This window comes from Amblyomma maculatum, chromosome 9, assembly GCF_055883805.1.
Source record: "Amblyomma maculatum isolate TAMU_Amacu chromosome 9, ASM5588380v1, whole genome shotgun sequence".
Classification (NCBI taxonomy): domain Eukaryota; kingdom Metazoa; phylum Arthropoda; class Arachnida; order Ixodida; family Ixodidae; genus Amblyomma; species Amblyomma maculatum.
The window spans coordinates 10,375,550-10,392,548 of NC_139352.1; the positions used below are offsets into that span (position 1 = coordinate 10,375,550).

The following is a 16,999-nucleotide window of genomic DNA, read 5'->3' on the forward strand; positions in this document are numbered from 1 at the left end:
GACACGTTATTTCAAGTTTTCACTAAATATGGTAACATTAAGGAAGTATTATGTCCCTGGAAGATTTACCGAACTTAGCGAGAACCTCTTTAATATTAAAAAAATGTCGAACGATAAAAAGCAAGAGAAAATGGTACTTAGCGACAATGCAAAAATAAAGATGTCTGCGACTTTGGATGAATAAACTGTCTTTTTCTACATCTTCGGACTTTGGTTATTGCTATTGACTTTTCACAGCCTTTTCTTTTTTTGTTTTGTCGGACAGGATAGAATACCCCTATCTGATATTTGTTTTCTGAATTTATGCGCTTGAAACTGATGGTGATTCCCTGGCTGCCATGCCACCCAACAGGCGTTCTGTGCTTAGGCTGACCAGCAGATTACATGTACGAAAAACAAAAACTGCGAATACGTTGTATTGTATTCTTTTAAAACCATATATTATTTTGGTCATTCATGGCTTTTATGAAATGAAATGAAGGCGGCTGAAGCTAGCAGAGGAAAGCTTTACTTGAACCGTTGGGGAGAGAGGTCGAACGCGTTGGCAGCGGAGCACAAGGCAACGATGTTGGAATTAGTAGCTATCATTCTGATATAAGTAAGCACACCAGAGTGAAACAAGTGGTCAACAAATGTAGGTCATATGAATATTTGCGCTACACATGGGCACAACGGTTATTGCGCAAATGCCTCTGTTTTGGATGGCGTCCTGTGCACACTAGAATCGGTTATCCAGAGAGCAGCTGGTACGAGCTGGAATTTCGCGAGATAGCGTTTCTGTCATGCGTTCTCCGCACCACCTGCAGAAGCATTGCGCCGTGTACGTGCGCTGAGCAGTTGTAGTTAACATCGGTGGTTGTGGAAGGTCGCAGGGGAAAACAGAAAACATTTTGCAGTTCTGTACACCTGGTTGTGTGAGCAAGCTTTTCCGCAGCAATGAAATGCCCGACGATGTGGCTGGCTTCAGTTACGGTCGCGTTTTACACCGCTGGATTCGAAACTTCAGGTATGATTTTAAATGTAAAGGTGGGAAAATCAGTAAAAGAACCACAACATTCCGGTTCAGCTGGAATCTTGGCTTGTCTTCCAGAAGTTAGGAAATATCGTTTTTTTCATATGAAAGCCCAATAGTGTTGCTATACCTGAGGGCACCCATTATAGCTGGCTAACTATGTTAGGCAACGTCTGAAAAAAGATCTGAGGGTAGTATAGTGTTCTGTTTACTTTTATCAGCACCTGTGCCTTTATTCGGCATGTATAATGACAGCGTTCGATGTGCCCCGCACTGTATTCATCATATGCAGGGACGCAGAGAACTACAGTCTCGCGGATCAAAACGGTGTCATAAGGGCAAATAGAATCTACTTGACTGATTCATACATTGTTTTTATACGTTGTTAAGTGTTTTGATGGCCCAGCTAGCTATCAGAAGAGAGGAGAATGGGCCCCCATTTTCGTGGCTGAGCATGGTTTGGGTTTTGTGCACTAAATCAATAACTTGCTAGACATCGTCCTAATAATCCCATAGGTACCTTGCAAGCTTGTTCCGGTATTGAAAAGGGATATCTCCGAGCCTTAAAATACCTCTAAAGCTCGCTGCCGTGACCCATGCCATAACCATGTAAAGGTAGGCGCCTTTTAAAGGCTCAAGTGGCCAGGCTATTAGAAACACTGTAGTGGAAGGCTCCGGAAATTTCGGCCACTTGCGGTTTTGTAACATGCACTGGCACCGCACAACGCACGGGCGCATTGCGTTTCACCTCCATTAAAAAGTGGTACCCGGCCGGCATTCGATCTCGCATCCTTAGGCACAACACAGCAGTAGAGCTCCCTAACCCTTGCATACCCGCGGTGGGGTGAAATAATAGTTAGAATGGCGTGCTGCAATCATTAGGGACCCGTTATTCTCGTGGCCTGTGGCGAAAAAAGTTACTTATAAAGGCGCGCAAAACTGGCCGTAATAAATTTTATCATGCAGTATATCGGCTGGTTTAAGACGAAGCAAATCCAACGCGTTTGTAAAATCGACAACCAAGGATGCAAGTGACCATGTGCGGGTGGTCATTGCCCTTTGGCTTCAGAAAGTAGGGGCAGCACACGAGCACGAATTATTTCAATTCTGCACGACACGTTGGATTTTAGAACAGGAACTCGCTGGCAGAAAACAGAGATATCATTTTTTTTAGAAAAGTTGATGCCATTATCAGGGACACAATTAATGGCGAACTATTTATTTCTACTAATTTCAAAATGCGTTCGCAGAATTGTACCTCACACAAAGAAAGCCAGTTCAATAAAAAGTAGCAAATCATAACGGGGCCTACTAGAGAGCACTGTTTCTCGTGCTTTATTAAATATATGGCTTACCTGAAATGGTTGGTGGAGCAGCCATTGCGATTCATAAAAGCGGCGATGTTACATCTATGCAACATTGAGCGCATGAGCAAACCAGCAAAGCAGACAAATTGTGACTCGGCGAGATACATAAAACAATTTTGCATCCCGCATTTGCGCAAGATTTTGAATGGAGGCGTATTGTAACGCAGATTTCATCTAAAAGTCCCCCCAAAAAAACGTAAATTGTTGCTTCTTGCAAGTAATAATATGGTCCTTTGCAAGAGAACCGTTTGTATATTGCTTTATCAGGCGAAGGTTTCACTACGACATGTATCCGCCAAGGACAACCTGTGTCAGAAAGGTGTTGTGACCTCGACCTGATTAAGCGTAGGCGTGCACAATTTCGTGGTGTCAGCCCAAAAGTATACTGCGCCTTCCTTTCCACAAGACCTAACTAAAAGAGCAAAAATACTACAGGTTAAACTATCCTTCAACCAAGTTTCATAAGCGTTAGCCATCGGCCGCAGTCGCTGTTGCAGCTTCGATCTTGGTTTGCTTCCGCGCTTGGTAAGCTTCACGGCCGGATTTCGCATGAGTAACCATATTTTGATAGCAGCGTTTGTGCCAGGTTATGGTAAATAGTTTTACACCATCCAGAACGTCCCACATCAAACGGTTTGGCTACAATGGTCATTTGAAGGTTTATGGTTTGAAACGACAAAGGTCGTCGGTGCAAATTCCTAGGGTGCATTAGGCTCTGGCGTAACCAGTAATTTTGGGCACCTTACCACGCTAAATTGTTCGGTCACACTGAAATTTCTGAGTGAAATAGGTGGTCCACAAATTTGCACAAGAATTTGCATGGTTCACAAACCAGGGCATATATAGCGGAACGAAAGTACATTGTTGTGTTACGGCACCCTAGTGCCGCTCATGTACCAGAATAACGCGGTATTGACAAAAAATAACACTACCCTTATCAGTACTCCCACCAAAACATATATAACGGTAAGAAGGTGACCGCAATGACGATATGTTTTAACAGACAGCTTAAAGAAATTTCGGTGCAACTGCATAAATTCAGTTTACTTCGAGCAGCAGGGATACATGTTTAATCGGAGCCTTTTTGTTGTAGTCATCTATTGCATACAGGGACGAAGAAGCTGTATCAGTGTATTCTTGTTTTGCCATGACGCAGTGTCGGCGTCGAGCTACCCGGCCCAGAAGAACAACGCTGCCTCTGATGGAAACTGCAGAGTAGCCACCATACCGGACGTACTTGGCATTAAAGAAGTATGAGCAAATCGCGTTGAGAATTCTTGCATCAGAGATTTGAACGCAATAGCTTTAGGCGCCTTATTCACCGAAAATCTAGAGTCGGTGGCTGGCATTGCCGCTGTGAGCAAACAATGACGAGCATGGCGCTGGCAGGCGGTAGCTCGCAGCTGACGTGGCCGAGCACTAACTGGAAGTAAAGCATTACGTGTGGCGGGAGCTGCCAACTTGGGGCGCTCCTTTCACGTGTGAGGGAAATATCAGAATCATTCTGCCAAGGTTGTCGCATTGGTTTGGTAAAACTTTGTTTCCCACATGGACACTCGGCTAGGCGCCAGGTGTAGAGGGCAGCTCCCACGTCGGCGTAGAGAGCCCGAAGCTCTCCGCCGCCGCGCGGGCCTCCTGGACAACCCGACGCTGTTCGTGTAGTGAAGCACTGCAAGCGTAACGTGACCGACTGGCTGCGGGTTAATTTCTTATTCTATATATTAGTGTTAGAGCTAGAACATTTTCCCACACCTAAATCATTTGCATAATGGGGATTGGGATGGACTTGATATGCCCCTCTGGCATTGACTGCTGCTTCAATATATTGCACATAATTTAACAGCATTTTCAGCTTCTCTGGTAAAACATTTTGTGGAACACTTAAGCTCCGCTTTTAAGGATACGGCGCGGCACCGTATGCTACCATCTGATATATAACCCCCCCACTCTTTAAACAAGCCGGCCCGTATGAACGTGTGTGCGGGGAGTAGAGGTAACTTGAACGCAACGGTCTCAAGGCATAAAAAACTGTAATCATTAGAACGGTAATTATTATAACTAATTACCGAACTGACTAGTTAACAATATTCGACTGTTTTCTGATGTCCACCAACACTGGCACGACTGTTGCGCAGGGGCCGTTTTCACACCTGTGAATTAGGCCTGTTCCCAATTTTTTGCTGAGGCTCCTTTCAAAGTGTTGCTATAATTACTCGCTTCTAACATCAAGAAGCCGCTGCAAACAGCGCTTGCCTTTCCACTTCTGCTCTCTGTGTGCTGTGTTTACTTGACTTCAGCATAATTTACGCAGAACGCTTTAAACACGACAACATCGTTAGTTGCTGAGGTTTCCCGACATGGAGCATGCATTTACATGCTATGTTCCTCATAAATCTCACAAAGGGCGGTACAGTTACTACAGAGGCTTGCCATTGCTCATGCCGCAGAATGCGTTATGGAAAGCCCACAGTAAGAGTGCAGCATCCACTCTATCGAACACAGAGAAACTTGATTGATTGATTGATTGATTGGTTAAAATTAACTAATTTCCACTGATTTAGGAGGCCCCTTACTTCCCGCTCCTGGCATACAGGCCTGAGGAACGGGAGCTGGAACCTCCGCGACTAAGGACTGGCGAATATACATTGGTTGTTCGCGGCCTCAGCCGCCAGGCGGACGGCTTTTTGCTGGTCAGCGGGGACGTCGCTTCGCAGCAGGGTTACCCAGGCTTCTCTATTTTTAATGGAGACTTAGGGCATTCCCAAAGTATACTGTCGAGGGTCCCCCTCGCTTCGCAGGCTTTACATTTATCATTTCTTTTCTCATCTATCTGGGTGCGATACAACCAGACAGGGTTTGGAAAATTTCCGGCTTGTAATCGCCGCCAGGCTATGGCCTCTTTATTATTTAAGCTTGGATCCGGTGGCGGCATCAGGCGTCTTCCTAATCTATAATTTTCGATTATTTCTTTATAAGTTTGCAAACGTTCGTCCATCGCCTGGCAGTCGGGCGGCTCCGCGTTTGCCAGGAAGTAGAGATCTCGGGCTAAATCATGGGCCGCCTCGTTGCCGGGGACGGACGCGTGTGCTGGGACCCAAGTTAGGGAGATTTCGCGATCGATTTTAGCTACAGCTGTTAGAATTCGGGCGGCTTCTTGCGAGACCCTGCCTTTTCCGATATTCCAGAGAGCAGTTTTACTGTCACTAAAGATCAATCTAGCCTTCGTTCCGACGCAAGCGAGCGCTATTGCGACCTCTTCAGCCGTGTCTATGTTTCTGCTTCGGATGGTGGCGGAGACGACTGGTGCGCCGTTACCATTGACTACCGCGGCGACTGCCGCCCCTGATCGGCCGCTTGCAGCGTCTACGTAGGCAACTTGTTTTACTCTGAATTCTTTTGCTCTTTTAACCAGTGCTTCTGCTCTCTTCTCCCGTCTCTTCTTGTGGTATTCTGGGTGCATGTTGCGGGGGAGAGGACGGACAATGATGTTCTCGCGACATTGTGGCGGTAGGGCAACCTCGTCGGCTGTGCCCCTATCTATTTCTCGACCCACCCATTCTAAGATGGTTCGACCCGTGCTCGACCTACTTAATCTCTCATGTTGGGAGATTCTCACCGCTTCAGCGAGTTCCGTCCAGCTATTATGCACTCCCATTTCTATCAGGCGTTCCGGGGCGCTAGGTCTACCCATCTCCCAGAGAAACTTTACATTCATCTCATGCAGCATAACAGCAAACATTTTGATCAGGCTTGAAAATATTTGTAATTGAATTAGTTTTTTTCTGCGAATGACGAGGGTACTTAACTTAATTTTCTTCTCTTGCTTCTTACAGTGCCTCCATGACAAGGAGAATATGTGTGATATCAACAACGTACGTAAACATCCCTAGACTTGCTGCTCCCTTTTGCGAATGGAAACGGTTTTCATTTCCTGTGATTTTTCAGCTTGCCTCTATGGTCGCATTTCGATGGAGGCGAAAGGCTCTCGTGTGCTGTGCGCTATGAGTACGTAATAAAGTGCAGGTGGCAAAGTTGATACGAAGCTAACCGCTATAGCGCTCCTCGTAGCCAATCTGCCGCTTCGAGACGCTGATATCCTGCATTTATATTTTGTTTTCTTAATCCTCGCGTTGTCTAGATATTAGCCGAAGCTTCTAAATTCTATCAGATCTCCACGCAAGATGATGCAACTGAAGATAGCTTGCTTTGTGCTCTGCGAATTTAACAAATAAATGTTACGTTTACCTTCTTTGAGCAGAAAGTTTAACAGCGTTACTAAAGACAATATCATATATGGGGTTTAATTATTGCCGCATAGCAACACGGTTTTATTTTATAGTGTTTAATGTCTCATGGTGAGTAAGGCTCTGAGAAACGCTGAAGTGGAGGGCTCTGAACATTTCGACCGCCTTGGGATTTTTAAAGCACAACAACAACCGTCTAGGCTGTTGTTGTGGCTGTAGGAAGAAAGAAAAGAAAATGCACGGGCCTGCTACTGGCTGAGCCACTTCCGATGCCTCGTGCGGACCGAAGAAAAAATAGACAAGAAAGAAAAACGAAGAGGGAGAGAAAGACGCGCTCCGCAACAACAGCCGTCGTCCACCACCACCGAGGCGTTGGCGGGTGCAATGACGGCCATCCACTAGACGGGCGCCTTGCCTTTCGCTTTTCGAGAGAACTTCACGTATTCCATAAAATGTACTGGTGCAGGTTGGTTATTCAACTTGATCTTAGTAGTTTATTCAAGAATTTTATGCTCATTGTGCCGCAATTTCCGCCTCATTCCGAATCCCGTAACAAATGCAGGCTGTTCATACGCGCCTTATGAACAAGCAGTTACCAAATAAAATTTATTACATAGCAGTGGTGCTCAATGCAGCAACAGATTGTGATTTTTCATTATTAGAGTTTGTGAATACCGGTTTACCTTTATTTTTTTATACGCGTTTACCATAGAACTATGAGCCATGATCACCAACGAGAACTAGTGGTTAACATCACTACCTAAAGCAATTTCTTCAAATATTAGCAGTGCCCATATCTTGAAGCGTTATCGAATGGAAATGAATTTCTCTGCCGAATAGAACAAAATTTGCACCAAAATGTGAGCTTCCATCTCGGACGTGCATGCTACAAATCAGGCGGTACTAACTCCTTGTATATTTAGCCCTAAACAGATGGAGGCAATATTCTGTCTATTCTGCGCTCGCCGCTATGTGAGCAAGACTGATGTACATGAAAAGGGCTTTCGTAAAGCGACAGTTGAGTCTAACCAGGAGGCCGTGGCTTTCAACCTTTGTATTTAAATCACACGTAGTAATGGGTTCTAATTTCGCTGTGCGGAACATTTTCTTCTAGCGGGACGTCGTGGAAATTCAACCTCTTCTCAGGGTAAGTATAGCTAATATATATCCATGCGTTCTCTTTACCATGGAATGTTTAATAGAACTCCCTGAAAGCGCCGGACAAATTTGTTCCTTGAGAACTACGGAAGATTTGGCAAATATTCTGCCATATGTGAATCAAAGAAAAACTTGAAAGCTCTACCATAATAAGTAGCATGCGAAGGAAAATATGATATAGAACGCTGGGCTTCTACGAGCCTTAAACAATAATTAACCGCTCAGGTGAAAAGCAGAATGACCCCTAACATGCGCCTGTGGCAGCTTCGTCTCCTTTTCGGCTGATGACGGGCAACGGTCAGAGCTCCTTCGCCGCACGCACGCCTGATAAGAGGGCAGCCCTTCTCGTATTTTCTTAATTTTTGTCAGCGATGCAGTGTCCTACCTCTCGTTTCATCGTCAGGTTTGTCTAAAAGCTTTTCACTGAAAAATATCTGTGAATGCTTATTAAAACTATGCACCCTCGCGGAGAAATAATATTCAACTTCAACTGCTAACTAGCTATGAGCAGCGCCTAACTGAGCTTGAACAATATTCAAGGCAAAAAAATGTGGAAATCAAGGGTCTTCCTTTTGATCAGAACGAACATCTGCCAGAGATACTTCTGAAAGTTGGCGAAGCTATCAAGGAGCCGATAACAATGCAGGACATAGAAATTTGTCATCGAGTCCCGACAAAGAATAACCCATGCCCAAACATTATCGTACAATTCCGAAATCGGTCAAAGCGTGATGCTGTACTTGATAAAGCCCGACAATCAAAGATTACCACTGACAGTCTTCACCTTGAAACAGTTGCACAGGCAAGCGCTGCCGATGGCAATTCTAACTCCGAAGGTGATTCAAACGGCAGCCCGTCCCGGACTCGTGCAGCAATTTATGTTAATGAGCACCTTTGCCCCACATTGAAAAAATTGCTGGGAATGACTGTCACTCGAAAAAAGGAGAAAAAATGAAAATTCGTCTGGACGAGAAATGGACGCATTTTTGCGAGAAAGGATGAATCGTCCGATGCGATCCGCATTGCCTGTGTAGGTGACCTAGATAAAATAGTTTAAGGAGAGCTCGTTTCCCGTTGATTTTGTTCCACTTCACCATGGCCAAGCAGCTCTTCTTGCCCGCTGATGTTTCTAATTTACATTCGAAAAACAAAAATGTCACTTCTTTCTTTCATTTGAATTCTCAGTCATTACGCAACAAAGAAGATGAGGTCTTTAATTTTCTCAAGTCGCTAAAATTCTCATTTGATGTAATTATGATAACAGAAACTTGGTATCGAGACGATGAAGAAGTTCTAACCCTCGAAGATCACAATACATTTTCCCAGCATCGAGTTAATAAGAAAGGAGGTGGTGTGATGTTAATGTTAAACAAATCTTTTAATGGCTGTGTTATTCCTCGTTTCTCCATGGTAGTCGACGACTATGAAATACTTTCTTATCGCTGTGGCTCAGATGTGTTTTCAGTGGTTTATCGTCCTCCCGGTGGAAATGTGTCTTCTTTTCTTTTGTTTCTTGATGATTTTTTGTCCTGGATAACTGACAATGGGCTGAACCTGATATTAGGTGGCGACATCAATATAGATTCTTTAACTTCATCTCATGAACAGCGTGAATTAAATATGATTTTGGATTGTAACGGTTTTCGAAACGTCATCTTGGAGCCAACAAGAATGCATACAGGCTCATCTATCGATGATTTTATCACCAATGTTCAGTGTACATTCACACAATCTGGTGTAATCTGTGCTCAACTGAGTGATCACTTACCAATTTTTCTCTTTGCTGATCGTGCAAACAAGCGTCAACGAAAGAAGCAAATAGTTCAAACATACCAAACGATAAACCCAGATACCTTAGAACTATTCAGAGCCAAACTTAGGGAAGTGTCCTGGAGGTGCGTGTACGAAATTAATGATCCAGATCTAGCGTATGATACTTTCATAAAGATAATTACAAGTATATATTTAGAGTGCTTTCCTGAAAGAACTTGCAAGAAGTCAAGGAAAGCTCGTAAACCGTGGATCAACAGAGACTGCCTCAAAATGATAACAAAGAAAAACAAACTCTACAGCCGTTTCCTTTCTTCAAGAGCTCCCGATGACCTTAAAGCTTTTAAAAATTTCAGAAACCAGGTAACATCATTTCTTCGCCAAGCAAAGAAAGATTACATGAATAAGCTATTCAACTCCAATACAGTAAGACGAAGCGATCTTGTTTTGGAAGGAAATTAACAATATCTTAAACCCTCAAGGAGACCCCCAAACTTGTACATCGATCAAAATAGGCGACTGCGCGTTATCCGGAAGGCAGCTGGCCAATCGCTTCAACGATCACTTTATTTCAGTTGTGAGGAGTGCTCATGATCAACGCTCTGCAGAATATCTAAAATTTCGTACCACTGAAACTGCGTTTCTGTCGCCGACAGATAAGCATGAGATTCAAAGTCACTTCGCAACCCTCCGTAATAGCAGGTCTCGTGATATAGATGGCTTCCAGGTGCAACCCTTTAAATATGTCATTGATATTATCAGCCAAGTTTTAGAGTACATATTCAATATCTGCCTAGAAAACGGAGTATTCCCAAAGCGGATGCAAATGGCTAGGGTTTCTGTTATCTATAAAAGCGGTGACAGAAACGACCTCTCTAACTATCGTCCAATATCGATACTTCCCGTCTCAAAATGTCTAGAAAAGGTGATGTTTAAACGTATTGCTAGCTTTAGTAAAAAACACAACGTAATAACTACATGTCAGCATGGTTTCAGAGAAGGCAGGTCGACAGAGAGCGCCCTTCTTGTGCAGAAAGAATTAATACTGGAATCATTTGAAAAGAGGGAGCTTGTTCTGGGCATATTCGTTGATTTTTCAAAAGCGTTCGACCGGATCAACTATGAGACTTTAATAGCCAAGCTAGACATATACGGTTTTCGGGGCGTCTTTCTTCAGTTAATCCGATCTTACTTAACCTTCCGTTGTCAGCAGGTCAAGATTGACAATCAGCTTTCCGATATACAGGCTCTACGAGCTGGTGTTCCTCAAGGCAGCATATTGGGTCCACTGCTATTTAATCTTTACATAAATGATGTTACTAGTCTAGATAACAAATGCACATTTTTAATGTATGCTGATGACACCAGCCTATTTTTTAAATCAACTAATGTATATGATCTCTTTGGGCAGGCGAATCAGTGTTTGCTTTCCCTCCATGAATGGACAGCCATTAACTCCTTGGAAATTAATACCAAAAAAACCAAAGCAATACTTTTCCGTCCCAAAAATAGAATCATTGATTTCCTGGGATTATCGCTGTGGCTAGGTTCGGTAAAAATTGAGCTCGTCCCGGAATTTAAAAGCCTTGGAGTGTATTTTAATGAACATTTATCATGGAATAAACATGTAGACACTACGATTATCAAAATAGCTAAGGTAGTGGGTATTCTTTCCAGGCTTCGGTATTGCTTACCGCAATCTGTAAAAAAAATTATCTTTCAGTCCCTATTTTCTTCTGTTATAGGATACTGCTTTTTGGTTTGGGGGACCACCACCTTTTCGAATGTTAGCAAGCTTCATAGATTACAAAAACGAGCCCTTAGAATCATCGTCAACGTTTCTCGAGACGCACCAACAGAAGCGATTTTTTGTAAATTGAATATAATTCCTATCCCGCAGCAATATGAACAAACTTTATTAAGGCGCTACAGGACTACAGCCATAAACACAGCTATCTTCTTCAAGGAACTCTACAGACTTGAACGCAAGTCTCACAATTACAGCACTCGTACAAAAAATCATTTCGTCATTCCAGAAACCCGAACAAATTACGGACGACAGAGCATTAGTTACACCTTGCCTCTTCTTCTAAACACAATTCAATAGTTACAGTGTGCAGATAACGCTGTTATTTTTATTACCTCACTGAAAGTGTGCATTTCTGTAAATATGTTTTCCACACTGCGTGTATGTTTTTTCTTCCTTGCCGCAATCGTATGTCACCTTTCTACAGTATTTAGTTAAACATTATATGAAAGTGCCATTTCGCCCTGTTGTTTCTGTTAAAATTATATTTCATTGCATAGTCAACTCATACGCCGAAGTTACCAAGTTTTTGTAAGGGGCGCAGCCCCTCGTCAAGCCGTTAATAGGCTTTTTGGCTGCGCCCCTAGCATCCTTGTGATGTTGAAATAAAGATGACTTGACTTGACTTAACTTGCTGGATAGAAATCAAGGTTGAAAAACGTGAGTGAAATTCAATCAGTAAAATGGAATTCAAGCGGTTAGTATCTAATTCATTGTGCTGCAGTAGAAACGGGAATGAGAGCAGCAGCAGATTTATATGCTATGGCGGTAACACCTACACTAGTAACAACTTTAGGTTAAATTCCTTCAAGTGCGCAGTGACGGAATTGAGTAGTTCTTTTCCCCTTCTAGGATGACTGAACCTGATGATTTCCCTCAGAATTGCAGTATAATATTTTATTTGACGCTCGCTCTTCGCGAAGAGAATTGTTTGTCATGAAACTTATAAGGGTAATTGCTCTTTTATTCCCCAGTAATATCCTTACGAATCCTATTGCGATAGCTGTCAATCGTCTCTTCCGACCGATCCTATAACCCGGGTTCCCTTCCCGCCTTGGCAACTTAAAATATCTTTTTCGTATGCCTATATGAAGTCCTTCTTATTGCTCGCTATATCTAAAACAATAACAGTTCTGATCCCATCCCTTGTCATGAATTATATGCTAGTTTCCACGAGAAGGCGTTGTTGACGTTTTAGTACACTGTCTCCGAGTTGAACCGCTGCTGTTCGTAAGCTTACTCTGGTAGCGCTGTACGACCCAGGCCGAGCGCACCTCGGCGCCACTGCCGCTTCGCGTTTGCAGCCCACAGCCTGTGTTCCGCGGTACATCGTGCTTGGTCATCCCACCGAACCAATGGCATTCTGTCCGTGAAAGTTCTGCAGCTTCAAATCTCAGCAACGTACACAATGGCACCTGACCCCTCTAGGTGTCTCTCATTGCCTGAGTCTCTTTGAGACATTCAACCCCACAAACCAAACCAAACCTGACTCGATCCTCTAGGTTTCGCGGCGTAACTGGGTAGAGGGGCACAGCATACTTTTATGCTCAGGATTATCCCGACTGTGAGAGTGAAGCCCCCAGACTGGCTGTTTCCTTTACCTGCTCTCACTGTCCATAATGACGCCATGCGCGAACGCTTGCTGACGTATGAACAGCAGGATCGCGGAGACGAGTGACACCAGAAAATGTGCGAGGGGAATATTTTTACTGGATCGCTCTTGTTAGCCCGTATGAAGAGAGGAAATAACCCCTGGCTTTCATGTTAAATTACTAATTATTTCATAAGTTTGCTGCTTTGCGCGTATTGTTGCAAGAAAACTGTATTTATTTTGCCCAGTATGCGCGCTTAGGTCATTAAATAATTAAATTTCACTGCATGGTAAATATTATATTGCTCATTTGATCAGTGTCCTTTCAGATTAAGAATTTTTTTCACCGTATGTAAGTGATCATATATAAATGGTAATGATCCTGTAGATGGGACATTTGCAGCATAACTTTCACTGTCTTATCTGAGATGTTATTGTACTTTTCAGTGTGCCATGGTCGGATTGTTTACAAAGATCTACAGGCCCTTCGCCCTAAAATGGCTGCGGTTCATGGTCGTGGATTTTGTCGGTGGTAAAGACAAAGAGCGTATGTTTTCTTCTCCTGACACCCCTTTAGTCTTAAATGGAATTGTCATAAACAAAGTCTTTTGGAGGTGTAAAATAAAGGTCCTAATCAATGATACCTTGAATGTACTGATGCTGAATGAGAAACAAAAGGAAAGAGAACAGATTGGCGCTGCTGAAGGGCCAGCTGCAGAAGCTACCAAGAACCGGCAATGAATTATTCCTGGAGCATAAATAAATGTTAGAAAAATAACTGAATCATAAATCCGATATTTTAAATTTGACATATTTCATGTACGCGTAGGTTAAGGGTACGACCTCTTGACGTATGGGATAAGAGTCAACAAAAGAGGAAGTTTATAAGCACAAAGCAGTTCAAAAGACACCCACAAACAATTTGACGCAGGAGCGCCCACCAACAACTGTAATTTAATAAAATAATCAAATACTTCTATACTGTCTTTGTAATAAAATTACGCAACAAAGATATGTATGATACATAGGTCTTACTACTTCAAAAATCGCATTTCCGCTTTTGTTTGGGAAACGAAAAGTGCCACTGACAGAACAATCATACGGCCTGGATTATCTCAGCTGCAATTACATTTTTCTGCATCTGCTGGTCGCAGTGCCTTGTTTACACGGAGCAGCTGACAAGGCTTGATGCGAGCAGCGTTTAGATACCATCATCTTATCTATTTATCACAATTGTTTTTTGCACAATAAATATTCGTCGTGGATTATCAAGCTAATATCCTAAACCTAGCCTGAGATAGCTGCAAATATTGCAAATCAAGCACCACACGTCTGTCAGAAAAACTGTTATAAACTGTAGTAATCGGAAAGCAGAGCTATCTGGTATGACATTTTGTGCAAAGAGTGCAAAGCACAATGGACAAAAAAGGAAGACGGGACGACGGCTGCCTATCAACTGAGAATTCGACGAAACACGTATAAATATACATAATGGTCTCTTCCTGCAACCAGCTGCGCATATACATAGATAAAACCTAACGCTGAATATCATTCAGAATCGTGAAGATAAGAGATTTCTCTCTGATGGATATGAACAGATAGGGCGCTGACGCATGTATCATGGTTCTTATAGATGAGATATGAATTCAATTCCCTTGTCAATTTATATTTGCGCCTGCAGAGGACCGAGACCTTATGAAACAGGGGGATGCAAGGGGTTTATGGGGACATTTTTGATGGTGAAATGCAAAGTTTGAGGACGGATCTTTACCCGAGGAACTATGCTCTTTTAGACGTGTGCTCAGGCATAATCTACCTTTTTTCCCTATGTGACCTTGAAGCGAAAGCTTCACTACGCCAGCTGTTCGAGCCGTCAGCCTCACGGCGGTTTTCACCTTCGAGTGACCTTGACAGACACTGCGCCTTACTTTTCTTATAACCCAATTTACAATGAAAGTGTTGTTGTTGTGGCTGTAGGAAGAAGGAAAAGAAAATGCACGGGCCTGCTACTGGCTCTGTAGCTGAGCAACCTTCGCTGCCTGATTGATTTATAGGAAGGGAAAGGCGCGGTAACTGTCTCACTTGTTTTCTGTGGACACCTCAACCGCGCCGTAAGAGAAGGGAGGAAGGTGGGAGTGAAAGTGGAAAGAGAGAAAGAGGAGCCGTAGTGGAGGGCTACGGAGTAATTTCGACCACCTGGGGATTTTTAACGTGCGCTGACATCGCACAGAACACTGACGCCCCTTCGTTTCGCCTCCATCGAAACGCAACCGCCGAGGTTGGGTTCGAACCCGGGTAATCCGGCACAGTAGTCGGACGTCTTACCACTGCACCACCCCGGTGGGGCCACCTTCGCTGCCTCGTGCGGACAGAAGAGAAAATAGAGAAGAAAGGAAAAAGAAGAGGAGGAGAAAGACGCGCGCCGTAACAACAGCCGTCGTCCCCCACCGAAGCAGTAGCAGGTGCAATGACGGCCTACAACAGATAAAATTCGGGGGCTGGCTAGCCCCCGCCGCAAGCGGCGTTGACCTACTGTCCCAGACCCGTAGGGCCAGGAACTGCCACCCTTCACCGCTAGATGTAGCAGTGTGACTAAATTTACCCTTCAAGTGGCCTTGGCTTGGCAGTGGTAAGACGCCCGACTACTGTGCCGGAGTACCCGGGTTCGAACCCGCCCGCGGCGGCTGCGTTTCGATGGAGGCGAAACGAAGACGCTCCCGCGTGCTTTGTGATGTCAGTTCTCCTCCTCCTTACTTGTGGCTGTGGCGAGTCCAGGGTGGCTTCTGTCTGCACGATGCAGCGGAGGTGGCTCAGCTACAGAGCCAGTAGCAGGCCCGTGCATTTTCTTTTCCTTCTTCCTACGGCCACAACAACAGGGTGGCTTCCGGTCGGCGGAGGCCTCTTGAGCTCGCGTAATTATGGCCAGTTGGGTTGTTTTTCCTGAACTGGCACTAGGCGGAGTGAAAACGAACGTCTCTCTAGAAGATCCGTTAAACACGCGAGTAACGGAATCAGCCGACATCGGCATAAAATCAGGGCCGAGGGCATTTCAGATAGGGTAAAATGGCTTCAGAAATAGGACGCACAACCGTAGAATACAACATGCGTGCATTGAGATAACGTTGGGAAAATCTTTCGCTGGGACAGGGAAAATCTTTCGCTGGGCACTGCCGCTTGCGGCGGGGGCTAGCCTGTTCGAATTTTTACCTGTTGTGAGCCGTCATTGCACCCGCCACCTCTTCGGTGGTGGACGACGGCTGTTGTTGTGGCGCGCGTCTTTCTCTCCCTCTTCCTTTTCTTTCTTCTCTATTTTCTCTTCTGTCTGCACGAGGCAGCGGAGGTGGCTCAGCTACAGAGCCAGTAGCAGGCCTGTGCATTTTTTTTCCTTCTTCCTATACAGCCACAACAACAACAACAACAATCGCTTTTCTTTTATTCAACGCATTACTAATCGTTAAAAATGTCCTGGGCCAGGGTTACCAAGGCCAACTGATCATTCAGCTGGTCAGATGCTAACCAAGCCAGCCACGTTGGGGGAGGTGTGTGTGGAAAGTGGGGTGATTGAATTGCGACAAGGCATGAAAACATGCAGTCGAAATTACTCCGGAGCCCTCCGCTACGGCGCCCCTTTCCGCTTTCACTCTCACCTTCCTCTCTTCCCTTGCAGCGCGGTTCAGGTGTCTGCCCCCGCCGGGGTTGTAAAGATCCCCAGGTGGTCGAAATTACTCCGTAGCCCTCCACTACGACTCCTATTTCTCTCTTTCCACTTTCACTCCCACCTTCCTCCCTTCCCTTACGGCACGGTTGAGGTGTCCACAGAAAACAAGTGAGGCAGTCACCGCGCTTTTTCCCTCCTATAAATCAATGGCCCGGCGGGGTGGTGCAATGGTAAGACGCGCGACTAATGTGCCGAAGTACCCGGGTTCGAACCCGACCTCGGCGGCTGCGTTTCGATGCAGGCGAAACGAAGAGGCGTCCGTGTTCTGTGCGATGTCAGCTCACGTTAAAGATCCCCAGGTGGTCGAGATTACTCCGTAGCCCTCCACTACG

General features: G+C 44.6%; 1 protein-coding gene across 3 annotated transcripts in view; it reads left to right on the forward strand.

Annotated features, from left to right (window-relative positions):
- LOC146178253 (uncharacterized) overlaps nucleotides 1–16,999 on the forward strand; it is a 44,509-nt gene that overhangs the window by 6,604 nt on the left and 20,906 nt on the right. For 2 of the 3 annotated variants that reach the window (XM_084578057.1, XM_084578058.1), the window contains exons 2-5: nucleotides 3,536–3,630; nucleotides 6,213–6,251; nucleotides 7,738–7,770; nucleotides 13,397–13,496. In XM_084578057.1, the coding sequence (XP_084434183.1) occupies nucleotides 3,536–3,630; nucleotides 6,213–6,251; nucleotides 7,738–7,770; nucleotides 13,397–13,496 (267 nt within the window). The remainder of the gene's footprint in view (nucleotides 1–3,535; nucleotides 3,631–6,212; nucleotides 6,252–7,737; nucleotides 7,771–13,396; nucleotides 13,497–16,999) is intronic. The other variant, XM_084578059.1, reaches the window with a different exon arrangement.